The 27588-nt window shown below is 38.6% G+C and overlaps 1 protein-coding gene, 1 long non-coding RNA gene and 1 pseudogene across 3 annotated transcripts in view; 2 read left to right on the top strand and 1 right to left on the bottom strand.

Moving 5' to 3' along the window:
- Positions 1-2546, bottom strand: part of ABCD3 (ATP binding cassette subfamily D member 3) — a 65469-nt gene extending 62923 nt beyond the window's left edge. Inside the window, exon 1 of one of the 2 annotated variants that reach the window (XM_019752533.3) lies at positions 2215-2546. In XM_019752533.3, coding sequence (XP_019608092.2) covers positions 2215-2324 — 110 coding nt within the window. In that variant the 5' untranslated portion in view covers positions 2325-2546. The remainder of the gene's footprint in view (positions 1-2214) is intronic. The other variant, XM_074335165.2, reaches the window with a different exon arrangement.
- Positions 2547-5151: 2605 nt separating this feature from the next.
- LOC109458591 (lymphokine-activated killer T-cell-originated protein kinase pseudogene) lies at positions 5152-6340 on the top strand (annotated as a pseudogene).
- An 11122-nt stretch (positions 6341-17462) lies between these two features.
- Positions 17463-26004, top strand: LOC141572133 (uncharacterized). Its single transcript, XR_016018666.1, has 3 exons — positions 17463-17937; positions 18122-18341; positions 19431-26004. It is a non-coding gene; the product is annotated as an uncharacterized LOC141572133 (long non-coding RNA).
- The last annotated feature ends 1584 nt before the right edge of the window (positions 26005-27588 follow it).

Raw genomic sequence — 27588 nt, 5'->3', positions numbered from 1 at the left:
CATTACTCACTCTCCTAATGTTTGCAATAATGTGACATTGCAAATTTTAAAGTGGTTTTTACTAGCTCTATTACCTATCTTAGTATAAGGAACGTCTTGTAAGACAAACCTACTGTTAATAGCATGGGCCAAAAAAGGCAGAGCAGCCAACAGGTTCCTTAATTAAGCACCAGATAGCAAAATTAATTAGCCCTGCTACCAAAGATACCCGAAAAGCCAATAGAAAGTTAGAATTTTCTAATCTTCAAACTGTGATGCCAAAGATCGCGACTAAAATATTGATAAGATTATGGAAGTATAGCATCTACAAAGATAGACTTCCACCATTCTTAACAGTTTTAAAGTAACTCAATCACTGAGCTCAGTAATTTAAACTTTATGTTTATCGTCTCTTAATTTGCATTGTCCTCCCACAAGTTTCTCAAAAAGAGATTTTAAAGCATTTTACAACAGACACTTAAATTATTATAAGACAGATTCTGTTATACTGTTGTGTGACTACTGCTATTATTTCCCATTTGATTATGTTTAAAACTTTCCTTACTCAATAATCTATGGTTTTGTAAATCAGTAGCTACCTTAGCTGTGACATGAAGAGTTTCTCGGATGCTGATAATGTTCTTATCTAGGTGCACATCTGAGAGCTGATTACACAGATGAATGCTATTTGTGAAAATTCTTCAAGCTCTGCACCTACGTGTACTTTTCTATGTGTAAGTAATACTCCAATAAATCCAAGTCTGTTTTTTTATCATAAAAGTAAGCCAGACCTTTAAGGGCTGTCCTCCAATCCCCTTCCCCATACCGAGCTGTGCTATGCATTGAAACACTCCTCTGCAAAAATGTAATTCAAAGTTGTTTTATAGCATTTAATATTTTCTGTTGGCATATTCTCAGACAACAAATAACTTCCATTTGAAATTGGGGGCTCAGAAAGCATACATTCGAATAATAAAATATGCTTATATTTTCTAGAATTAATCATTGTAAAGGCAAACTGAATACAAGAAAAGTGAATAGATACTGTATTCTCCGGCCAAAGATACAAGTCATTTTCAACTTTGTTAGACGGATTTAGGTAGGAAGGAAAGACCATCATTTCAGACTTTAGTAAGATAAAGAAGATAGATTAGGAAAGGAAGGCCACTTCTCAGTGTTTTAGTCCAAAGTCCACTACTAATGAGATATTTTAGGTAAATCAAAATCAGAAGCCAACAGTATCTGCTCAGAGATGAATGAAATAAAATACATAAAAGCGGTACACCAAGTTAATATGAACTATCCAATGACTGGCAAGAATGATTGGGAAGTAACTTCATTTATTTGCTGAAGGCAAGTGTCTCCCAGCAAATAAAACAAAATGTTATGTCTATGATATGTAACCCTGCAACAGTAACTCAACGCTCTCTCTCTCTCTCTTCCTTTAATCTTATAATCTCACAAGTTAAATCTAAACACTAAAATTCTCTCAAGGGGAAGCAGTGGAGTATAATCAAAAAGGATCTTGATCCTCACCTAAAACACAATTTGACCTTCCACCTGCAGTGCCAGGGCAAGGAATCTTGCTCTCCAAATGTCAGAAAACCGATTCCGCCTTTGCAGATGAAATGCCAGGGCGTTTACTAACCAATTCCAAGGGGACACCACTTTAGACAGCAATTTTGCCAAGTGGATTCAGGATAGTTCATATGAACCACCCTCGCGACTTTCAACAGCAACTACGCGGGAATCGTGCCAAATCTCATCCAAGTGACTTAGACAACAAGCCTCCAGCCTGGCGAGTCCAATCCCCGTTCTCAATCACACAAACATGTTCACAAAGCAAATCCAAGGTCTTCAGGAGATGAGATGGCAAAACTAGAACACACCCAGAAAGTTGATACGGAAAGGAGGTGGTTTGGGGAGACGGGGGCGCGACAGCCTCGGGAACAGACGCACAGGTTTGCTAGTGGGCGCAAAAGAGAGATTCACAGTCCAAGAGGCAGAGAAAGGGGCTGGTCAGGCCCGCGGGGGCGCAGGGAGCACGGGGGACGCCGGCGCCGCGGGCACACCGGACACCGTGACATTGGAGCTTGGCAGCAGCCGCAGCCAGCTCTAGCCTCGCTTGACCCGGCGGGGCAAAGGGACCCGTCCGCCGGGCGCCAGGGAGGGAGGGAGAGGGCGCGGGAAGCGCCTGCTCGGCCGGGAACGCAGCGCGGGCACGGGCTTTCTTACCCTTGCAGGCCGAGGGCGCGGCGCCGCCTATGGAGCAGGCAGAGCAGCAGGAACCCGGCCCCCGCCAGCGAGGAGTTTCGCGCCGTCAAGTACTTGCTGAAGGCCGCCATGGCACAGCCTGCGCGAGCCAGGAAAGGGGACGCGGCCGTGCCTGCCTCAATGTAGGAAGCGCGGGGGAGACTGGGAGGAGAGGAGTGCGCAGAGGGAGGGCGGTGCCGTCCGCGCAGGACCGCCCCCTGCGCGCGTCGCCGCGCCGTCCGCGCGCCGGAGCCCACCTCGGACTTTGACTCGGCGGGAGCGCGCGAGGGCGAAAACGGAGGCCGGCGCAGGCCCGGGCGCTCTCTGCGCATGCGCACATCCCTGCGGGCTCCCCGGGAGCGCGAGCGCCGAGACGCGGTGGAACCTCGCTCAGAACCTCCACGCTCCTCGGAGGCCTGGCGGCTGCCCCTGCCTCGCCCCCTACTCCCACCCCCGCAGACACACACCCAGGCTTTCACAAGAACTGGAAAAGCGGGCCTGGCCTGCACGGGAGATTGAGTGGGACCTGCCACTCCACCCCCGGCGAAGGGCCGTTACCACCCTCTTAAAGGAGGCCAGGGAGAAGGGGAAGGGCCCCGTCAGGGAGTATTTACATAAAACTGAGGCTCTGTAGTCTTTTAGATGAAAACAGCAGTGGGGAACTCCGAAAAGGTGTGCGAGATGTGGGGAGAATGACTACAAATCGAAAAGCTTTTTCCAAGCCAGTGTTTTCCAAACCGTGGGTTACAACTTCTAGGGGATTGTGAAATCAGTTTGGTAGATCGAGGCCACCATTTTTTGTTTTTTTAATGAACTCGGGAAGAATAGAACACGATAGAAAAATCTCAGGATGTATCGTGTGAAGGAGTTGTTTCGAAATTTTTATTCCAGTATTTTGTGTCTGTGTGCTGCAAGTAGTGATTTAAAATGTGTTTATGTGGCTCTGATCAAAAAGTTAGAGAAACAGTGCTCTTTGGAAAGGGACATTCAGAAATAACAATCTTGCATTGTGTTAAAACTGGCCTTACTCCCAGAATCTGAAGTCATTACAGACTACGGCATTCTTCCATCTGGCCCTAATGGTGCAGAAATCATCACCCCTGGCATTCTGACTGGTGTATGTAAAGTAACTTAGTGAGTCCCTGTCTTCAGTTGAGGAGACTGAAGAAAAGCAAGTGTGTCAATCAGAACATAAAACCTTGTATAATATATACACTTATTTAAGTAGCCTGTGTGTTAAAGTAGCCCACAAAATGGTGGTTTCATAGGTGGTGGTGTTTTTTTTTTGTTTGTTTGTTTTTTCCCTAATATAAATTAGTAGTTGCCTAATACGGGTGAGGAGAATCACAGGGACCAGATACTGTAGTGTTAGGGGGGAGGGGGGAGGGGGCGGGGTTAACTCTAAATTTTGCTAAAGTGCAACTTCTAAGTTCTCCATTTGCCATGTAGACATTTCATGACTTCATTTAACAATTGGGTAATTAGGTATGCCTGGAACAGAGGCTACAAGGATGAAATGATCATAGTGCCTATTCTCCAGAGACTAGTGGAGTGAAAACACATGAGGAAAAAAATTATGAATGCGGTAAATGCCATATTGGAGGTATGAGCAAGGCATAATGACAGCACAAAACAAAAAAATGCTTAGTTTTACGGCTCTATGTGATGTCAGAGGGGTAGTAGATTGGGGGTGGGGAGTTTATCACTTTGTGAGGGGTATAAATGAGAAATGTCTAACTAGTACATTGTTTTGTACACCTGAAACTAATAATAATAAAAAAAATCATCTACAGAATGGCTACTCACTTGCTATTTCTTCTAGGAGATATAGGGAGTTTAAACTGTTTTCTGCCATTACTGTTTCTGCAATCCACATGGCATTGTGTCTAGGGGCATTCTAACTTCTGGTGTGGCGAATGATGCTCAGTTAATATGCTACAGTAGTTGTGTGATAAGAGGTTCATAAAATGGTGTCTGGTCAGTGTCCAAGTCGCAAGTTCATGAATTAAAATACAATTTTTAACTGGGAAAAAAATGCTTAGTTTTATCTAGGGTTTTCAATTAAGGCATGACACAAAAGATGATTTTGTAGCTGAATCCTAGATGACCAGAAAGGTCACTCAGGAAGACAAGATGGAAAATTACTAATTCACTAATAAATTGCATAGGGATATAAAAATGTTAGGAACCTTGGGAGGAAGTGACTGAATTATCTTGGAGTTTGTAAATGAAGGAACAGCATGCAAAATTAGTCCAAACTGTAATCTATTTAGGAAATATATTCCAGAGGAAAGATATATTTAGGAAGTAAATTATAGTTCAGAGGAAAGATAAGTATGATTCATTGGGCAAGATATTCTAAAAGGTACCCTTGTTCAAGAAGCATGGGTGATTCCAAAAACATGCAATTGTTAGTGGCGGTGTGTAGGATGGAGGAAGGAGGAAACATCGCGCAGAGACCAATCTGAGCACTCTGGAAATAATCTAAGTAAAAGGTTGTCAACATCTGAGTCAGGGCAGCACAGAGCAAACAGGAAGGAAAGGACTCGGGATTCAAGTTGGATGAGGATGGAGGAGATTGTTATTTAATGGGAAGGAAAATTTTAAATTGACTCTGCGGTTTCCTGGTTGAGTGCCCGAGAGGATGACAATATTTACCTGATGTAAGCTCTGCCTACTTCTTTGAATATCTTGGCACTCCTCCCCTCCAGTGGATGTATTCTACCTCTGCCCAGGAGACAAGCGCACACTGTTATTCCGCTCTGTTGTCTTCCCGTGAATATGCTGTTCCTTCTACCTGACATACCAATACCTTCTGCCCTAACATCCTCACTCCAAACTTAGTTCATCCTTTAAAATGAGGCATTGATATAGTCAAGTCTCAACAATTGTAGCCAAGTGCGGGTGTTAGCCCGCAGGGCACGGAGGCAGCCACAGGGTCTAGTTAGGGGTCGCTTGGGACCAGATTTCAAGATGGCCTTGGCCTAGACCTCTCATCAGTCCAGGCTTTTCCTACTTGGAGTGTGACTCCACTGTGCCACGTGGCTCAAGATTTAGAGTGATTATTACAATGGAAGAAATCAATAATTTCAAGATACTCACCAAATTGTCTGAAAAAAAAAAATCTGCATTGTATTCAACTCCATGTTGTACATATTCCTGCCTCTCCGTTTGTGTAGAAGCTTGGCTTTGGCTCAGGGGTAAATGTCTACCTTATGAAATGATCTCCAAGAAGCTCATCTCATTCTCCTTGGATTGTGAAAAGATGAGTTCTGAATGTAATGGTCATTATCGAAGTATGTGTCACAAGGTACTCACGGATGACACTAAGATTTTGAAAAACCTCCATCTTCCAAACATTGTAGGTTATTGTGCTTTCACTGAAGCCAGTGATGGAACTCTATATGTCTTGCTATGGAATACAGGGGTGGTAAGTCCCTAAATGTCTGAATGGGAGAACAAAATAAAGACAGCCGAGGTCTTTTTCCAATAGCCATCATTTTAAAAGTTGCTTTGAATATAGCAAGAGGGTTAAAGTACACCAAGAAAAGAAACTGCTTCATGGAGATGTAAAGTCTTCCAATGTTGTAACTAGAGGTGATTTTGAAATCATTAAGATCTGTAATGTGGGAATCTCTCTACCATTGGATGAAAATATGACTGTGACGGACCCTGAGGCCTGTTATATTGGCCTGAGCCTTGGAAACCCAAGGAAGCTTTGGAGGAGAATGGTGGTATTACTGACAAGGCAGACATGTTTGTCTTTGGCCTTACTCTGTGGGAAATGACTTGAGTGTTACACACATTACTCTTTCAGATGATGATGATGAAACATAAGCATACTATGCAGCTTTGGGAACTAGGCCACCTGTTAATATGGAAAAACTGGATGAAATGTATCAGCAAGTAATTGAACTCTGGTCTGTATACACTGACAAAGATCCTAAAGAACGTCCTTCTGTGCACGTTGTTGAAGCTTTGGAAATAGATGTCCAGTGACCACTTCGTATTCATGACTACCTGAGCTTCGACTATGGTTCATGTATATAATTCTTCTGTTTACTGTAATACATTTATATAGCTACTATGATAATCCATAATTATTAGACTTTTTGAAAGTGGCCTATTTTGGACCATAGTAACATATGAGCAACTCTTTCTATCATAAAGGTATTTCATGTATACTTACGGTGAGCATTTGAGATTGTAGTGGGTTTTCTATAAAGTTTAAGAAACTATGTTCGGTTTAAGAAACAAATATTTGAACTTGTTCATGCAGATTTAAAATACTAGCAATAAACTGCATAAACTCTTATGTCTAATGTTAATTTGGGTAAAGTTACCATTTTAATGATCTTTCTCAAATATTTTCTCTTTTAATAAATCTGTTGAAATTAGTATTTTGTGCGATACAAAATAAGTTTACATTCGCTTATCTTTTTAAACATTAAACTTTTTGCTGGCCTTTCTTGGTTGATGTGCTTATAAAAGATGGTCATTGGAAACTGAGAGAATATGGCCCAAAAAAAGGAGCTCCTTGGGTATTTCCAAACATTTTCGATTAAGGCTTGTGTTGCTCTTTTGGCTCTCCCCAGATCTTTTGGATTTTGCTTTCATTTATTAAATGTATTCTCTGAACTGAGATCCTTTTTCTAAAATTTTTTATTTACTAAACTGTATCTTAAGCATTTCACAGTTCTGGTGTAGAAATAATAAAACTCTAATAGGATGATATAGAATAAAGGACACTTTAGTTATCCGAAAAAAATAAAAAAAGGAGATATTGATAGCTTCTTACTCCAAACTGTCTTTTCTGACCACTTCCCCCTTCATCGTCCCTGCCAAGTTAATCACTTCCTCCTTTGAACTACTTTGTTTCATATATAATTCTATTTAATGTATAGTAGGGTGCCTGGAGAGAAACTTCTTAGAGAAACTGCCAATCATTTATCTGACAAGGTAAACACCTCTGGGTGACAAGGTAAGTCAACGAGAACAGATCGTCTTTGCTTAGAAAAGAGTCATTTGAGAAGCTCCTCCTACTGATACAAATGGAAGGAGAGTCAGGTACCCATTGCACCCAGGAAAGTGTGTAGTAGAACATTCTGACAAGACTGTTTCTCCAAATAGCCCTACTTAGCCCAAACCAGTACTGGGAAAGTTTGCCCAGGAAAGCCTCCTGGGAGGAAAAAGATTGAAATCTCAACTTCTTTCTTTTTGAGGTTCAACAGTCTTAGAAACTCTCTGATAAACTGAAATAGTCCTGTTTTATTAGCACAGGGTCCTAAAGAGAAACACTTCAGGAGGAATAGGGGGTCGGGGCTGATGAACTACGGTAGTTGAACAATGGAGTCTCATGGCCACAAAGAGAGCTGGTTCCAGCATAGTACACGGCTAAGCCATGAAGGCCATCCCAATCCAGTCACCCAGAACCACCCATATTTTTGGGGAGCAATGTCCAAGCATATAGAAACCTTGGGAGTCCATGCTTCAGCCAATCTATAACCTGTTCAGGAGGGACATCATGGCAGGGGAACAGGGATGTTTGGGATTGAGGACAGCCAGCTTGCAATGGCAGCACTAGCTAGCAGCCAAAGATTTTTAGTAACCAAAAGTCCAGTCAACAAATGGCTGGAAGCCTCAGTTCTGTCTCTTACCTGCAATTAAGTCTAATAACTTCTCTGGGCTGAATTAGCTCCCATGGTTTTTGGTGAGTTCAGTGAGGGAGCCTCCAGATAAGATACTGGATTTCCTAATCAAGGCCTACAGTGAACAATTAATTAGAAAAATTAATTATATGAAATGATATGTGACTTACCCCAAACTGATGAGCTGGTCATACTAATTATTAGGTTGGTGCAAAAGTAGTTGCGGGTTTTGCAACTATTTTTGACCTTTTAAACCGCAATTACTTTTGTGCCAACCTAATAAAAATATATGTACGCACAGCTGTGCTTCTTTACATTAGGTACTGTGGGAACAGAGCCCCAGAGAGCAGTTTCCAGGCTCTTGGCCTCATGTGGAGGGGTGCTGGCTCAGGTAGTGGATGGCCGTCAGCTGTGGCTGGTTGACCGTCAGCTGTAACCATTGAGCCATTGGCCACTAATATAACTGCCGCGGCTACGGAGGAGAGTTGAGGAGAGTGGAAGAGGGTCAAGGAGAGTCGGTCAGTTGGCAGCAAAGCGGACAGCAGGTCGCACGTCGTGTGAACCCAGCCTCCAGTGAAACCATAGTGGTATGACTTCCCTACCTATGTTCCGTGGGTGTTCCTTTTTGGCCTAACTATATCCTGCGTTCTTATGTGAGGAGCGGGAGCAAAGACCCCGCAGGCCACCCCACACGACACCTGTGTTCTTGTGCAGGGAGCTGGAGCAGGTACCCTGCAGGCTGCCCTGCACGACAGTACAGTCTCAAGCCCTGTACCATGCTGGCACATAGCAGGCACTCAGTAAATATTTGTTAAACTAAACAAATTAATTTTGCGGTTCTAAGAGAAGTGGCCACTGGAAAGGCCCAGCAGGTAGTCAGAAAATTCTTTCTTAGAAAGAACTAAGATCTAGTTCTTAGGAAAAAGAATTAGTACTAAACATTTATTCATATGAAAATATTTATCAGTGACTATGTGCCACGAACTGGGGCCAGTGGTGAAAAAAACAGAACAGTCTTCACAACAGTCTATTAGGAGAACAGTTATCAATATTAATCAAATAACCAAATAAATAAAATTCCAAATATAATAAGAGTTTCAAATGCACATTTACAAAAATATATGCAATGTAGAGGTCTTCTGTATACAAAATAGATGAATCTTGGGAACTGAATGAGAATTTAAAAGAAGAATAGGCAATTGAAGTAGAATATAGTTCTATGAAACACCTACATGTGAGGGATGGAGGAAGGAAAAGAAGCCAGGACAGTGAGAATGATTACAAAGGTAATATGGGAACCAGGAGGCATGAGGATAACAGAGGTCAAGATGGAAGGAGTTTCCAGAAGGTATAGGAATGCTTCAGGTTATCAGTATTAGAAATATATTCCTTCACAATGGGATTTATAGATGATGTAATACAGAATTGTACACCTGAAATCTATGTAATTTTACTAACAATTGTCACCCCAATAAATTTAATAAAATTAAAAAAAAAAAAAGAAATATATTCCTTTGTGAAGCCTTTACTGCGCTACTTTTCCTTCTCTTTGGTATCACCAATGCACCCTGTTCAGATTTCTGTCATAGCTTCTTTAATGCTTATCTATTCAAATGGCCGTAGCCATCACAAGGAAAGAAGCCAAGTCTTATTTTTCTGTAATCCTGCGTCACCTGAAAAAAGAAAGAAAGAAAGAAAAGAATAGTATCCATACTCCAAACAGAGTAAAAAGAATAATTTCTAAATTGCTCAAAAACTAAATAAAAATAAAAATGAAATTTAAAGAAACCATAGAACTATTAGAAGAAAACATAAAAGAATTTTTTATGAAATAATTATCTTAGCAGAGAGAAAGCTTTACAAGTATTAAAATCCAAAAGCCATAGAAGAAAAATATTGATGTTCGGCTAATTAAAAACAATTTCTTCGTGGCAAAAAAAAAACACTACAAATAGAGCAGAATGAAAACTACAGGGGAAAAAATGTACTTCATTTCACAGGCAAGTGGTTCATTTTCCTAAGAGTACCTTCAAATCAGTAAGAAAAAGGCCACAAACTGAATAGAAAAATGGGTAAAAAATATGAAGTACAGTTCACAGAATAAAAAATTAAAATGACTCTTAAACATAATAAAAGATGCTTTCCATCACACATAATAAGTGATACATAGCAAAATGACACTAAAATACAATTTTCACTTACCAAATTGACAAAGATCCCAAACTTTGGTAATAAATATGTAATCATTTATTAATATTTCTGAGAAGCAGGTAAATTTGTACGAACTGCAAAACAATTGGTCAATAGCTTAAAAATACTTACAAATGCACATACCCTCTGACCCGATAATTCACTTCAGGGGATTGATTTTGTAAATGTACTCTTCACACATAAGTGAAATGTCATAGATGTCATGTATCTTTCTTTGTAAAAGTAAAGAATTGGAGGCATTCTTTAATTCCAATTAGTAGTTAACTAAATGTGATGGAATATTATATATCTATTATATTAAAAGAATGAAGCAATTCTTTACATACTAATATGGAATGATCTCCAAATATCATGTTAAGTAGGAAAAAGCCAGGAATGGATTAGTATGTAAAGTATGTTACCATTCATAAAAGAGTAGAGTAGGGAGTAATGTATACTTATTTGCTTATAGATGAATATAATATCTTTGGAAGGGTACTTAATAAGTTGATAATATTGACTGATTGCAGGCAGGGGAATTTAAGCGGGTGGGGGGTGAGAGGCAGGAAGAAAACTTTGCACCAAAAAAATGTGTACCTTTTTAAATTTTGAACTATGTGAATATATCATCTATTACATTTAAGAACTTTTTTTTTAATGGGGAAATTCATATATCTATTTTAATGTCAACAATTCCGTGGCATTTAGTACAGTGACAATGTTGTGCACCTACCACCTTTCCCTAGATCTAAAACATTTTCATCACCTCAAAAGAAAACCCCACACCCATGAAGCAGTTACTCCCCACCATCCACCTCCCCCCGATCCCCTGACAACCACTGATCTGCTTTCTGTCTCTATGAATTAACTATTCCAGATTTTTTCATATAAATCTAATCATACAATATGTGACATTTTGTGTCTGGCTTCTTTCACACAGTATCATGTTTTCAAGGTTCATCTTCATTGTAGCATTTATCAATACTTCATTCCTTTTTACTCACATGGTTGAAAAATATTACATTGTATAGATAGACACATTTTATTTATCCACTCATCAGCTAATGGACATTTAGGTTTCCACCTCTTCTTGGCTATTGTGAATAGTGCTGCAATGAATATGCATGTATGAGTATTTGCTTGAGTACCTGTTTTCAACATTTTTAGGTATATACCTAGGAATAGAATTACTGGAACATGTGGCAATTCTACGTTTAAATATTTTGAGGAGCTACCAAACTGTTCTTCGCAGCAGTGGAACCATTTTATTTTCCCACAGGAATGAATGAAGGTTCCAATTCTCCACATTCTCACCAACAGCTGATTTTGTTTGTTTTTATTATAGCCATCCTAGCGAGTATGAATTAGTGTATCATTGTGGTAACGATTTGCATTTTCCTAATGACTAACAATGTTGAGTATCTTTTCATGTGCTTGTTAGCCATTTCTGTATCTTCTTTGGAGAAATGTCTATTCAAGTCCTTTGCCCTTTTAAAAATTGGGTTGTCTTTTTGTTGTGAGTTTTAAGACTTCTTTATATATTCTGGATACCTGACCCTTATCAGATATATGATTGGTAAATAGTTTCTCCCATTCTGAAGATTCTCTTTTCACTTTCTTGACATGTCCCTTACTACACACAAGTTTTTAATTTTGATCAAATACAATTTAGCTACCTTTTTTCTTTTTTTTTCTTTTTCTTTTTCTTTTTTTTTGCTGTGCTTTTGATGGCTTATCTAAGGATCCATTGCAAAAACCAAGGTCATAAAGATTTCCCCCGTTTTATTCTAAGTGTTTTATAGTTTCAGCTCTTACATTTAGATCTTTGATCCATTTTGAGTTAATGTTTGTGTATGGAATAAGTAGTAATCTCATTTCATTTTTTTGCATGTGGATATCCAGTTTTCCCAGAACTACTTTTGTACCTATTGTATTATTTTAAATAAAATTTAAATATAAAACAAATAGATAAGCTTAGTCTTCTTGAGTTTTCCTCCTTTTGTGGTGCATCACAGTTCTGGGGTCTAATTGATCAATAAGGCATTGTAGAGGTCCTTCTATTTATCAGTCATCTGTCTGCACTAGCTGTCACGAAAGCATTGTTGTCTCAGACAACACAGTTCCTCCCATGTTAGGAGATCTTGGGTGAGGTTGGGATGTTCTGATACTAGCTGAGCTGGTATACTATGTAACTGAAAAATCCCCTCTCTTTTCCAGTTGCTGGCAGGATCTTTTTATTCTCCTCACACCTCAGTCTCAGTTTAAGCTTTGACTATCAAAAGTCACGAGGCCTTCCTACCACATCCACCTGAGGCAATGAAGCATAGAGCTTGCTCTCTGAATGGGAGAAAGGAAAGGGAAAACTATGTGGTGAAAACATAAACTGATATCTCAAGAAATTGTCATGCTACACACGTATTGGGAACCTACCTACAAAAAATTCAAAAGTAAAATAATATGCAACCTCATGAAATTAACAACATATACACTACTACAGGCTAGAGAGTTACAAGGAGGCAAGTTTCTGACTATATTTCTACACGTACTTTTACATTTATGTTTATTTCAGTTCTCTGTCTTGTCTACTGTGCCCCATGACTTCATGCTCAGCTCCAATCATTTCTAAGCAAATTCTGATTGAAACAGTAGGTACAGTCTGATCCCCTGACCAGAAGGCTTAATGCTCAGTCACCCACCTATACATGGGCTGCAGTCAACCAGATATAGCTCCTGGGCATCAGTCAAGCTTGTTCTGACTCATTAGCTAGCCCCAAATCACCATCCCCCTCTTTAGAACTAAAATGCTGCCCTGACCCCAGCTGGGATTGAACACTTTGCTGAGCCTCGTCAGGCAGGCCATCTTCTCAGAAATAGAACTGTGCCCAATAACTTGTCCAGCTTGGGATCCTGCTCCTCAGTCCCCTTGTGTGACAATTGGCCATTGTCTGATTCTTGGATTCTTGACGCTGTGTGCTATACACCACATTAGAATCTTAAAAGGCTGTTAAAGTTTGGTGTGTCAGAAAAACCGTAATAATGCCAGAAAGTTTTGAAATAAAAGAGATATAAAAAGGCCAATGGAGTCTTTATTATTTTCATTTATATATATTTTTAAAACTGCAGTGAGTGTGTAGGTTCACCAACATAGCTAGACATTGTAGTGATAAATTTTGAGATAAGAAAAATGTAAATTGGCTTCTAATAAAAATATGGATCTAAATTAATTCCTATTATATTGCTTCAGTTTTCTGTTATCAAATGTATCAAAGATCCATCAGTGATTAATTTTTAGGGACAAAACACTGAAACGAAAAACAGGTAAAATTATAAGATGACTTATGATTTTGTGTAAAAATGACCATACGCATAAATGCCTTAGGAGTTACAAAAAGGAGCAGAGTAATATGAGTGGAATTAGTATGAGGGAATGTTCTCTGTTCTCTGAATGTTCCTCTTACAAAATTTTATCCTTATACAATGATTGCAATGTTTCTTTTAATCTCTCTGACACTACGAATGATAGTTTTCTATTTTTAAGTTATCTTCTCCCTATATAGTCTTTTTCATCCAAGTTGTTGTTTCTATCATGCCTTTATCTTCCACATAAGAGCTTCTCCTTAAATGTCTGGTAACCCTTGATTGTGTGCTCATGATCTTTGAGTGTGTGGAACAATTTTTAAAGCCTAAAAATTAGCAATGATTAGAAAGAAAAATACCACCAACATTTATGTATCGTACTTTATTCAACTGACTTAGTTTACTTACTTTATTTATATCTTGGTATCTATTCTTACATTTATTTTGTTTCTATTTTGTGAAACAGGTACGAGAAGATGATTGCTTAAATCACAATGATAACTTGGAGGCGGGAAGTTATAAAAAGACAAGCAGAAGCAGAAGATTTTAAAGCTGCAATGGCCCTTTATATCTAGACCCCTGACCTTACTTACAGATGAAAAAACTGAGTTAGGAAGAGGTGAAGTGATTTGGTGATGTGAAATGCTCTGTGACCAATTAGTGCCAGAATCAGTATAACCTTTCTTATTCTATGTTTTGTTTCTATACTTTTCCACTTCCTTCCTCTATAATACAGGTACAGAAAGACAGACAGACCCATTCAGAGTAGTAATTTAAGATTTTTCTTGCAGTTTTATTTGAAATTGCAAAATAATGGAAACTAACCAAAAATTCAAACATAGGACACTGAAAAATCTTTGGTACAGGCACACAATGATTTCTATGCAGCTATAAAAAATAATAGAGAAGATCTCCATGAACAAAAATGAAGTAATTTCAGGAAGAACCATTAAGTTAAAAAAAAAAAAAAAGCCCAAGAGCTTACGTACAATGCTACCTTTTGTGTACAAAGAAGGGACAATAAGGATACATACATATATTTGCTTATCTTTTAAAAAGAAACACTAAAGGAGAAAACAGATACTGAAATTGGTGGCATCTTACCTCTACCCTTCCAGGTTCTTTTGGCTGGTCTAATAATGAAATCTACATGAGACAGATTAACAAGAGAAAACAACCAAATTTAATTACATATGAATGCATGGGAGCCGCACATACATGAGCGAGTCAGAGACCCCACATACATGAGAAGGTCTAAGACAGAAAGAAAAATGAGGTATGTATGATCTTCTGAGCTAAGGACATGGTGAGTCACCTTGGGGCTTCAGAGGGGAGGAAGGTGAATAATTAGTAGTTTTCCTTCCCATATAGGTAGGTCAAAATGTTTATCTCTGATTATCTCTTATTATGGGCAAGGCCCCTAATTTAAATTCTTCTAAATTGTTAAGGGGTGAGGGCGGGGCAGGAGTTTCTCTTGAGCCCGCATAGTCCTGGTTGCCTGTAACTCAACCTGCATGCCACAGAGGCACATCTTGGGGTGACTCGTCCTGGACCCCTACATACATGTAGATTTTTATATATGTGTATTACATTGATGTGTTTCTTAATTCTATCCACTGAAAGGGCCAAGAAGCAAAGGTACTTTGGTAGCAATGATCACACAATTACACCTAGTCCCTTGATCTTGACCATTAGCACCGTCCTTCACTAAGACAAACCAGGAATCCTCAAAAAAAAAAAAAAAAAGAAAAATAAACAAACAAAAAAACCGCTAATTCCATAGATGGAGCAGGGTAAGGATAAGATGAGCCCAGAACATACAGTTATGCCAGAAAATAAGAAAATGATTTTTAAAACAATGGGGATGTGTCACAAGAACACAAGGGCCATCTAGAAGATACTCTGACCAAAAAAGTGGAATAATTTGTGCACCAAAATGAGTACAGTAATGAATTATAAGTCATTGAAGAAATAGAAATTAATGAGTTCATACCTATAATAAATAAATAAATAATAGTGCAGAGGACAGGGTTCTTAATTACAGTTGAATGCTGATAAATGTGGAGGAATATGCAAGTGGAAAATTATCATTTTGCAACAATCGTAGTAAAGATTGAATCATGCAAGAATCACCAATAGATGCTAAATCTAGGAGGAAATTTTGATAAGAAACAGGATATTTTCATAATCCTACGTTATCTCCCCATAGACCACCTATTAGTTACAACAGAGAAAAAAATAGTAATTTTCCAGTGAATAAAATAGACAACATCTTGACTACATGATCTAAATTAACATCACTAGTGTGGGACAGTGGACATCTCGTGCCTCTAAATGAGCTACTCAGAGAAAGATACAACTCTTATGCAGCATTCTGGTCTGGAAGGCACAATGTGAATCTAATCATGAGGAAACATCAGACTACCCTAAACAGAGGAACTTTTCTTAAAAAGAAAGGGGATACTGTATTTGTCAAAAATATCAGTGCTGTAAAGATAAAGTAAGGCTTTAGAAATATTCCAGATTAAAGGAGGCTAAAGAGAGGTGACAATTAAAAGCAATAGCTAACCCTAAACTGGATTTTATATTGGGGGGGTGGGGAGTAGGGGCTTTGTTAAGGACATTATTGGGTCAATAGTTGGGTCAATAACTGAAAAAATTGGGATACGATTGGTAGACAGTTATAATGATGTTAAATTCACTGAAATTGGGGCTGCCGGTTGGCTCAGTTGGTTAGAGCACAGTGCTCATAACACCAAAGTCGCCTGTTCGATTCCCACATGGGCCAGTGAGCTGCGTCCTCCACAATTAGATTGGGGGGAAAAAAAAAAGAAAACAATGACCTGACTGGGAGCTGATGGGTCCTGGAAAAACACACTGCTCCCCAATACTCACCAATAAAAATTAGAAAAAAAAATTCACTGAAATCGATGATTATCCTGTAATTACATTAGAGAATATCCATATTCTAAGAAATATAGACTGAACTTTTAGAGTGAAGGGCCGTAATTTTGGAGTAAAGAGCCTTCAAATGGTTCACAGGAAAACACACACACATATATACAAAAAGAGATAACACACAAATCACAAAGCAAAGCTTAAATATTTACAATAGATAAATCTGGATAAAGGGTACATGAGTGTTTTGTGCTATTTTAATTTTTGTAACTTTCTGTAAGCTCGAAATTATTTCAAAATAAGAAGTTTTTTAAGAAGGGGAAAATTAAAGACTAATATAGGAATATCCATAGCAACCTTATTCCTAACAGCCTAAAACTGGAAACCTCAGTGCCCACCAACAAGAAAATGATTAAAGAGATTGTGGTGTATCCATACGATGGAATACCACTCAGCAATACAAAGGAAGAACTACTGATAAGTACAGCAATTAGATGAATCTCAGATACGTTGAGTGAAAGATGCATGTGTGCGAGCACACACACAAACTTAATTACTTGATTTAATGAATGTGAAGTGCAAGAATAGGCAAAATAAATTCATGATAGAAGTCAGAAAGTGATTGCATTTGGAAGTGGAGTAAAATTACATGGAAAACAGCAGGAGGTAACTTTCTGGCATGATAAAAATGTTCTATATTTTGTTTGGGGTGGTGGTTTCATGGTAGTAACTAAAGTCAAAACTCATCAAACTGAACACTGAAGATCTGTGCCTTTTATGGTATGAAGTTATAACTCCAATTAAATGAATGAATGAATGAATGAATGAATGAATGAATAAACAAACAAGCTAATTATTTTCTTAATAAGGGAGATTTCTTAAAGTAAACTCAGGTTGAAAGAAGTTGCATCCACTAAGCATTCCTGGAATTTATCCCAGTGTTAATACCATCCTGAAAGAGCCCTGGGGTTTTAAAAACATGAAAGGGAAATAATTAATCTTAAGAAGACCTGGGATATCTGAAAACATTGGAAGGGAAATAATTTATCTTAACCTTTGTTCAAATAACGTTTAGAATATTTAAAATGCCTGTGGGGTGTACAGTTAATGTCAAAACATAACTAACCAGTTTGTAATCCAGAAAAATGCATATATTCCTACGCTTGAAAGGATTCCTAAATTTTGCTGCTTGGGGTTTTGTTTCAAAAATGCAAAGAGTGGCACATCTTCATAGACTTGAAACCTGTTTGGGCACCATTCTGTGCTGGGTGTGTTGGCCCGGCCCGCCCACACTGGGCACCAACCAGGGCTGTGACTACACATTAGTAAGTTCTACCCAGTTTAGACATCTATCTTTAAGAGTAGATGGAGTTCATTTTATTCAAGCTATAAAAGGATTAGTTCAGAAAAACTAAATGGCACAACGGAATAACATAAGTTTAAATATCTGTGCAGTATTTCAAGTACTCACAGCCTTAATCATAGTATAGTTTTAGAGCTGCAGCAGCTCCTCTCTTCTGGTTGCTGGTGAAGCCTTCAGCCAGGTTTCCTGTTCCATGGATGTCCTGTTCCCGTCCTGTGGCAGCTCCGCGTCTTTGCACAGGCTGGCACGGTGAGTTCTTTCCCACCTCTTTTGCTTCTGAGTGCCACACTGGCTCCTTTGGAGTGGGGGTGGGGAGGAGGTCTCTTTAGTTCCTCAAAGTTCAGTTTCAAGGGCATAGATTTTATCAATGATTCTTTTATTGTTCTAGAATGTTGTGCTTCTAATTGCTACTGCTCAAATCTTTACAAAACAGGGACTTCCACAAAACAACCTCTGCTGCCTTCTCTTTGCGAGCTTCTCTACAAATGCCTACCAAAACTCTGCTGCAGCCAGTGGGAAAAGGTTTTATATAGACTTCCAAGGCATAACAAGAAAAATAAAACTCTGGGTGGAGGCCCTCCCCCAACACACCAGTGCCGCTTTATCTACAGCTACTACAGCAGGGGAGGTCAAAGCAGTCTACTTATCACCTGGTGGGTGTTTTACAAGTTATCCATTTTACACTCACCCATATTTGGGTTGCGATTGATCTGAGTACTTGTTGCTGAACAAAATCACCAGGAAGTGGAAAGAACAATGGACTGGGAGTCTTGAATGTGAGCACCACCTCAATTTTAATCATAAATAACTGTGTGAACCTAATCTCCGATTGTCAGCTTTCTTATATGTGAAGTAAAAGAGTCAATACTAGCGCCTCTGAGAATGGGGCTTGGAACCATTAGCTACTGGGCAACTCTTCCAGATTTAAAGGCCTGAGACTGGGCCAGACAAGGACACACCAACAGAGATAAAAAGAACCACAGAAGGAGACAAGTCCTCATATATTGACACACGCAAACAACTGAGGAAGAATTGTTTTTCATATTATACCTTTCTTTACTGTTAAACAAAAATGTATATGTATTATTTTTATACATTTTTAAAATACCAACAATTATAAAATAGAAGTTTTGGACAAGTTGATTCTTAATATGCTTTATTACTTAAAAATGTTTATTATTGAAAATGTTACCACAATGTGTTAGGGTAGAGGGAAGGAATTCACTACAACGGGGCCACACAAGGGAATTTTATGGTGATGAAATTGCTCTAAGTGGCACTGTGGTGGTAAACACATGACTATGCATTTTTAAAACCCACTGAACTGTATATTACAAAAAACAAACTTAACTGCATGTTATTTTAAAAATTGTTTCATAACATTCGTTAATAAAATTCTATAGTTTGCAAGTGTGCCTTCTATAATACATCATCTGTATATTGCATTGTGTGTTCACCACCAGTCAAATCACATTCTGTCACCACATATTTGACCCCATTTACCCTTTTCTACCTCCTCCCACACCCCTTTTCCCTCTGGTAACCACTATACTATTGTCTGTGTCTATGAGTTTTTGTTTGTTTGTCTTGTTTGTTTGTTGCTTTCAGTTTTATACCCCACGTATGAGTGAAATTACAATGGTTTGTGACTTTTTCTGTCTGACTTACTTTGCTTAGCATAATATTCTCAAGATCCATCCATGTTTTCACAAATACTAATATTTCATCTCTTCTTATGGCAGAGTAATATTCCATGTGCCACATCTTCTTTATCCAATCATCTATCGAAGGACACTTCAGTTGTTTCCATGTCTTGGCCACTGTGAATAATGCTGCAATGAACATGGGGAATACACAAGGTCTGACAATGAAGTTCACAAACTTATTGCAATGATGTTGTTAACCTTTTTTGATATCAGAAGGATTATTCATTATGAATTTGTCCCAACCGGACAAACAGTTAACCAAGGTTACTACTATTTGGAAGTGCTGAAAAGGCTGCGTGAAAAAGACGACCTGAACTTTTTGCCAACTCATGACCAGCACACGTAACCACGCACACATACAGTAGCAGTTTCTGTCTCCCTACACTCTTCCAGGACCAAACCTCTGTCTGGCTCTGTCCTGTGCAGGACTGAAACTTGGCAGAGGCAAGGCAGGTAGGATGGTGACTGGGAGCTCTTCTACCACAAAGGATGTGGTTTGCTGCTCTTGCATCGGCTAGCTGGTGATCCTGAGATAAAGCTGTCTCCCTAAGAAGTCTTTCTTGATTCTGCATTTGGTAGGGTCCCCTGTTGTGTGCTGTGATAATACCCCACAGTTCTCCACAGCATGTTTTACTGTAATGTTTAATTAACCATTTAATCAATTTATCTGAACTCTGCCTTCCTCACTTCTACCTAAGATCCATAAAGACAAGGATTTTCTTTTTTTTTCTTTTTTTTTTTTAACATCACATCTCCAGTTTTCAGGACAATACTTGGCACATAATAATGCTCAATAGTTGTTGACTAATAGGGTGCCACATGACCATTGGTCTGCTCCCTGCCTAGTAAGTAATCAATGCTGGAAGAAGCTAGTCTACTCAGCCTTCTGTAATGTTCTCAGATATGAGTATATTCAACCACTACTTGTATTTTACATGTATGAATATATATATATTATATACATGTATTTAACCACCATCTGTATTTATGAATATGTATGAATATATATGTATTCAACCACTATCTGTATTTTAGAATCATTTTTATAATATTTAATGCTTGAGAAATTTTTTATCCTGACAGAAAAAAACATATACATGTCTTTCTTCAATCTCCTTCTTGCTATCCTTCTTCTCCTCCTCTCTATCTGTTCTTCCTCCTTTTCTTTCTCTTCCACTGTACTCTTTCTCTTTCTGAATAAGTGTATATTGAACATCTCTTATGTGCCAGAGATTGTGCTAAGCAGTCTATTCTTTGAGTTCTTTAGACAAGAATTATTATAACAATCTATGATAGGGCTTTTCCAAACAGACTTCTCAAAAAAGGGCACAAATCTCTATAAAAAACAAATTTGCTTTGTTTTTAGATTTTAGGAGAGAGTGCAGATTTTTATCACTTTGATTAAAAACATGGTCCTCTTCTACGTGAGAAGATGATCCTCTTCCGCTGAACTCTCGTTTCTGGAGAGTGTATGTACGGAATGCAAACATAGGTACGATCACATGGCTTCTGGTGATTAATGGGGTGGCAGACGTCAAAGTCAGGTTACCCTATAACCAGTGGTCATTTCATTCTGAGAGGGCTAGAATGCTTCAAAAATTAAAACAAAACATCGAGCGGGATAGACAAGGGTTATGCTACAGAAATAAACAACTCCCAAATCTCACTGGCTTAAAACAGTAACTATAATTTCTTGCTCATGTCATGTATTTTTGTTGACCTGCTGTGGGCACTGTTCTGCATCATCCTTACACAAGGACTCAGGCTGAGGGAAATTCCACCGTCTGGAACTTCGCCGGCCACCGTGGCACGGGGAAGGAGACATAGCAAATTATTCACTGGCTTTTAAATGCTTCTACCTGGAACTAACACCCGTCATTTCCATTCATATTAGATAAAGCCATGGTTGACTTCAAGGGGATGGAGAAGTATAATTCTGCCATATGCTTTGAAGGAGAAACAGAAATATTGCTAAGCAACACTAATCACCACTATAAACTAATTCTATCAATTCATTCAATCCCTAATTCCCTTCAGAAATCCCAATCACTTAAAATTGTTATAATAAAAATATATATTTCTGTCGAGACAGAAAAATTCTCAATCATTAAATATTATAATAAGATTCTAAAATACAGATAGTGGTTGACTTTACATGTGGTGAAACTATAGGTGCTTTATTTCCCTCTAATTTTTTACTTTTCTGATGTGACCAATTAGCACCTTTTATAATGGAAAACATCAATAAACTTAGTTGTTTAAAGAGACTGTAGTAACACAGAGGAGATGTTTATGTTTTTTAAGTGAAAAGAGCAATACATAAAATTGGATCTATATTGATACGTGCATCTGTGGGGACAGAGTCCCAGAAAGCAGTTTCCAGGCTCTCGACCTCACGTGGAAAGGTGCTGGCTTGGGTAGTGGATGGCCATCAGCTGTAATCAGATGGCCATCAACTGTGGCTGGGTGGCCATCAGCTGTAACTAGTTGGCCATTGGCTGTAACCAGTTAGCCATTGGCCACTGATATAACTCCCATGGCTGAGCTAGCAAGGGTGGATTGCAGTTAGCAAGTGGGTTGGTTGGCAGAGAAGCAGACAGCAGGTTGTGGGTTGTGCAGCCCCTGATTCCTGTGTCTCCAACCCAGCCGCCAGCGAGACTATAGTGGTATGACTCCCCTATCTATGGCTCCGTGGGTGTTTCTTTTTGGCCTCACCATATCCTGTGTTCTTGTGCGGGGAGCGGGAGCTGAGACCCTGCATGACAGCATCTATGGTCAGGGACAAAAGAAATAGATAAAATGTTACTTAGAGTGGCTGTATATTGATGAATTTTAAAACTCCGCAACATTGTTTATTTTTAAACGTAAAATAAATATTGATAAGTTGTGGTCGGTAATAAAATGCTCTTCCATTTGGGAATGGGGCAGGAAGTGTGGAGTAAATGTTGTTTGCAAGTTCTGCCTTTATTTCCAGCAACACATCTATGTACTTTCCCTCAGGAGAGGACATAGTGTTTCCGGGTACAGAACAAACAGAAGACCAGGAACAAGGAGATCTACATTATAATTCTGACTCTAAAGCTCACCTGACTGTGACGTTGTTCTATGCATTTACCCTCCCTTGGCCTTGTTTACTCATCTGAGAAAGGAAGATAGTGATCAAGCTGACCTCTTCATTCCCTCTGAGCTCTAAAATTCTTTAGGCCATGTAAGGTGTAAGGGTCCTAAACTCCTGTGCTATGGGACATGAACTGTTTTACAAAAATGCTCCCTTCAATCTTATCTTTAGTATCCTTTAGCAAAATGATCCTAGCACATAATAGGTATTTAATAACTGTTAACCACAACTCACCTCATTGAATAGTCATAATAATCCTCCAGGGTAAATAGTATTCTTCTCTTTGTCCCTTTAAAATTATTTTACAGAGGCTGAAATTACATGCATAGTAAATAAGAGAATACCATGATTTATCTGCTCCAAAGTCAAGGCACACTTTCCAACACATAAGCAAATTAATGTCAATGCAGAGTATCTGTTAGAATTTTTAGAAATAGGATGAATTTTAATCTAAAAGCCAAACTAGAACATTATTACAGTATTCTAAGTTGTGGAAGATGCTTCCTCATATGACAGTTTCGTGAGCATTGCATTGTTTATTGAAAAATTAGTACTTTGGCCCTTCCCTTTGAAAGACATACAGATTAGTTAGGAAGCAAATTGTATTTATGTCAATGATGAGAAGTGCGTATAAAACATATCACAAAAACATGCAAGATCTCAGGGCAAATGCTGAACATTATCCCTGAACTCTTAACCCTGTGCAAATGTTAGTGATTAAATACCATGATTGCTCTCCTGTTAAACTTTCACTAAAAAAGAACGATAATATTTAATTCATGTGAAAAAGACAGATTAAGCATTTCTGGTATTTCTGTCCTAATCAGATTGGTGCCCTTAGAAACTCCCTCCTTTCCCATAGGCAAGATTTCTCCCTTAGTACGAATTCTGACAATTAAGTTCTCGAACTTATTGCACCGATATTGCTAAACTTTTTTGATATCAGAGGGGTGATTCATTAAGAATTTGTACCAACTGGACAAATAGTTAACCAAGTTTACTATTTGGAAGTGCTGAAAAGGCTGTGTGAAAAAGTTAGACAACCTGAACTTTTCTCTAGCAATTCATGGCTCTTGCATCACGACAATGCACCAGCTCACATGGCACTGTCTGTGAGGGAGTTTTTAGCCAGGAAACAAATAACTATATTGGAACACCCTCCCTACTCACCTCATCTGGCCCCAGTGACTTCTTTCTTTAACCAAAGATAAACGAAATATTGAAAGGAAGACATTTTGATGACATTCAGGACATCAAGGGTAATATAATGACAGCTCTGATGGCCATCCCAGATAAAGAGTTCCAAAATTGCTTTGAAGGGTGGACTAGGTACTGGCGTCAGTGCATAGCTTCCCAAAAGGAGTACTTCAAAGGTGACTGTAGTGATATTCAACAATGAGGTATGTAGCACTTTCTCTAGGATGAATTCGCGATCTTAGTTGTCCAACCTCGTATGTGTTAATAGTTAGGTCTTTTACTTTGGTTCATAGACCCATCTTTGTCCCAAATACTGCCTTGGTTTTCCTCTTTGTTCCAAATTCCATAACTTAAAGCTATTTTACACCATTCCTATTCCACGCAAAGAATTTAACTACCTGGGTAAGCCCTACCCTAGTGTCACACGGTAAGAAATTTATTCCCACCTATCAGGGAAATGCCTGACATGGTGTCAGAATACTGGACTCTTTTCTCTAGAGGACATAAATGTTCCTAAAACAATAAATCCAAATAGCTTTTCTTAACATGCTTGCAGTGTAACTGAATTACTGAAAAGAATGTTTTGAGGCAAATTCAGAAAATTGCTCAGTTCTGAATACTCTCAATTAAAATATAAATGGTCTTTTTCTTCCTTAAGTTAGATTTTAAATGAGAAGTCTTCAAGCAAATCATCATAGACCCAGACTTCTAAATGCACTAAATTTTATTCATAGCTGCTCACCTGTTTACATACATAGACATTGGGTTGGGAATGACCATAGGTTGGAGGGCTTATTCAGGAGACTGCTTCTGGGAGTGCTGTGGTGGAGACAGGCAACTATATAATTTCAATGGAAAGCACTGAAGGTCCAGGTCCCAGAGTCTATTTTTTTGAAAAACTAAAATTTTAAACCTGCATCCAAGCTCTTCTGTTTACTTAGGGCCTTTTCCTTGATTCCTATGTTGTATCCTGACTCCAGGCTACACCTGGTCTGAGTAAAATGTGACCAGCATCAACTCTGCTCCAAGGTATATTTTATTCCTATCAGTTCAGTATCTACCCCCTATTTTGTGGAACATTTAATAAGCTTGATTATATATATTTACTTTGTTCTTCTGTTAGGATTTTATGTTCTTTTCTTAACTTCCCACGTGGCACCGACCTTACCTGAAGGAGTGTAGTATGTCCAATACAATGTCAGTCCATTTGAGCAGAATCAGATTCTCACACACCTACAGTAAATGAGCTGGATTGCTCTCCCCTTCCTTCCCCAAGATGGACTGTTTTAAGATTCATTTCGTAAGGGTCCTCAGAAGGTCTTGGCAGGATTGAGCACCAGCAGTCCAAGACCATATCGGTCACCAAATTAATAATGCATTATGGAACTTTGGTGTGTGTTTTTCCCTTCCCTGTTTTATTCCTCCAGACCCTCCTCACCTCTGCTCCTTAGGATACTTATTAAATAAACTACTTGCATGCAAGACTGCTTTTTTGGAGACTCAGGCTAAGAGGATCCCTCAGTGGCCTTGCCTGTGTTATCCACTTATTTGGGGAGAACGACACCTCTGTCTTCTGTGGCCACCTGATTCAAATGGGGACTGCTGTATTCTTAGGGAACTTCATTTCCTTGGCCGCAGTAGTTGATCTAGGATAGATATGGGACACAAAAGGGGCAAGTAGAGTGCTTCTCCAAATTTTATCTGTTTGGAACTAGTGAGAAAAACAGCTTCAAGTCTGGTACTGCTAAGCCTACATTGAGTCTGGCCAAACCTGCCAAAACTCACATCTGCCAAAAGCTGCCATGTCTGCCTCCATCTTCTGGAAGAATGCCCTTGACCTTCCTTCTCTTTTCCAAATATCTTGAGTGTGTCTTATTGGCAGAATATAAGCTGTATCCAGAAATGTAGTTTCTGAGTTTCCAGTCCCTTTCATTCAGAGAAAAGCATAGGAGGAGGTGGAAATAAATGCTGATTTCTAATAAATTATATAAAACATGGGAGATAATACATACTTCATAGGATTGGAGGTGATCAAATGAAATTATACACAATGGCTAGTTCAGATTACGAATTAAATACATGACATTAATATTCAACTCAAAAAACAGGCAAAGTGATATTGCCGTGGTGATAGACTATATATATTATGGACTATTTCCCTTTAACACTTCTATGGAGATAGAATAGTCAGCCATTCCTATGAACAAGTAACATAAAAGACAGATCATCTTTTGTGCCATTATATTATTTCTATCTGCATTACTTAAGCTAGATATTACTGTTTTACTTAAAATAGATATTATTGTCTCTATTTTACAGATGGAGAAACAAGCTTTAAAGAACTATGTTGATTTGCTTCAGTGGCAGAAAAAGTCCTTGAACCAAGTGTGTTTTAGCTTCAAGGGACATGGTCTTTCTTCTGCACCAGGATGAATTACAACAGAAATACAAAGGGCTTCTGTGATATAAAGGAATTAATCCTAGTTGGGGGAAACTGGGTAACATTTTCAAGAAAGCAAGGTTTAGGTCTGGCCTTTGGAAGAATTGAACACGTAACAATGAGGAAAGCAAAACCATTCTCCATAGAGGAGCAGCCTAGAGAGAGGGAAGCAAAAAAACATATTTGGAGAGTGATAAGCGGTTGGGGGCTACAGAATTCAGGGGGGCAAGAAGTCCTGTCCCAGATGAAGCTCAGTGAGGCCAGTGACTGGGCCTGCTCAGCATTGTATCCTCAGAGTCTAGCACAGCGCCTGGCATATATGGACTTAAGGAATATTTGTTGAATAAGTTGACTGAAGAAAAGTGTAGCTGGGGTCAACATTTAAAGAGCTTTGAATACCAGGTTGGGTGTGAACTTCATTTCATGCGTGACAGAAAGCCAGCTGAGGATTGCAAAAAGAACAGTCATGTCATTGACTGTGTGGAAATATTTTCCTAGGTAGCCATGTGTAGGAGGCTCTGGAGGAGACTGAAGATGGAAAGGCTGCCTACGAGATCTAGGCATGAAGCCTGAATAAAGGTAGTTGCTGTTAGAGTAGCAAGAAGATATTAAAATTTTAAAAATATTTTGAAGATGGAATCAACAAGACTTGACAAAAGATTTTTGAGTGTAGAGTGAAAAGAAAGGGGAATTTAGAGATTACACAGATTTCAAGGCTGAATTACCTGGAAGATTGGTGATTACTCAAGATAATGAATGTAGGAGGAAGAATAGAAGAGGAATGCTAGGTGGGGGAGTCTGGGGGTAAATGATGACTTCTCTGGATGGTTTGGTTTTGAGATGCCTGTGCAACACCGTGCAAAGATATTCAGCAGACAGCCAGCTGACAGGATCCTTGGGGAACAAGTCAGATACACAGTATATATTTGTGCATGATTCAGTTGGAAGATGCAATTGAAACTGGGGGTATAGAATAAACAATCAAAAATAAACCCAAATGATTAAATAAGGAAATGTAGATTGAGTAACACTGGATTCAAATTCTGGCTTTGTGCACAGAGAGTACTTTCCAAAGAACATCGTGAGATATGAGAGGGGAAGTTAAAGTCTTTCCACATATTCTTTTTCTTATAAAAATCTGGAAAAGGTTTTGTAAAATAATAATAATAATAATAACATACACTTCACAGATAAGGTAGCTTTTTTAGGAATAAATTCTTCCTTTAAAATTATTTTTAAATGGAAAACATATATAAGAATAAATTGCTTACAAATTATTTTGCAGATACTCTATATGATCATGGGTTCTCTACAACAAGTGAATATTGCGTACCCTTGACAATGTCCACTTGACATCTTCATCCACACAACGTAAAAGTTGCTGTTTTTCTCCTACAACAATATTTTATGAATGTCTAATTCTATATTTGATTTATTTT

Source organism: Rhinolophus sinicus, chromosome 14 (genome assembly GCF_057876585.1).
Source record: "Rhinolophus sinicus isolate RSI-liver-muscle chromosome 14, RSI-T2T, whole genome shotgun sequence".
NCBI lineage: Eukaryota > Metazoa > Chordata > Mammalia > Chiroptera > Rhinolophidae > Rhinolophus > Rhinolophus sinicus.
The sequence above is the reverse complement of the archived record's forward strand: the minus strand, read 5'-3'. Positions and strand labels throughout refer to the sequence as shown.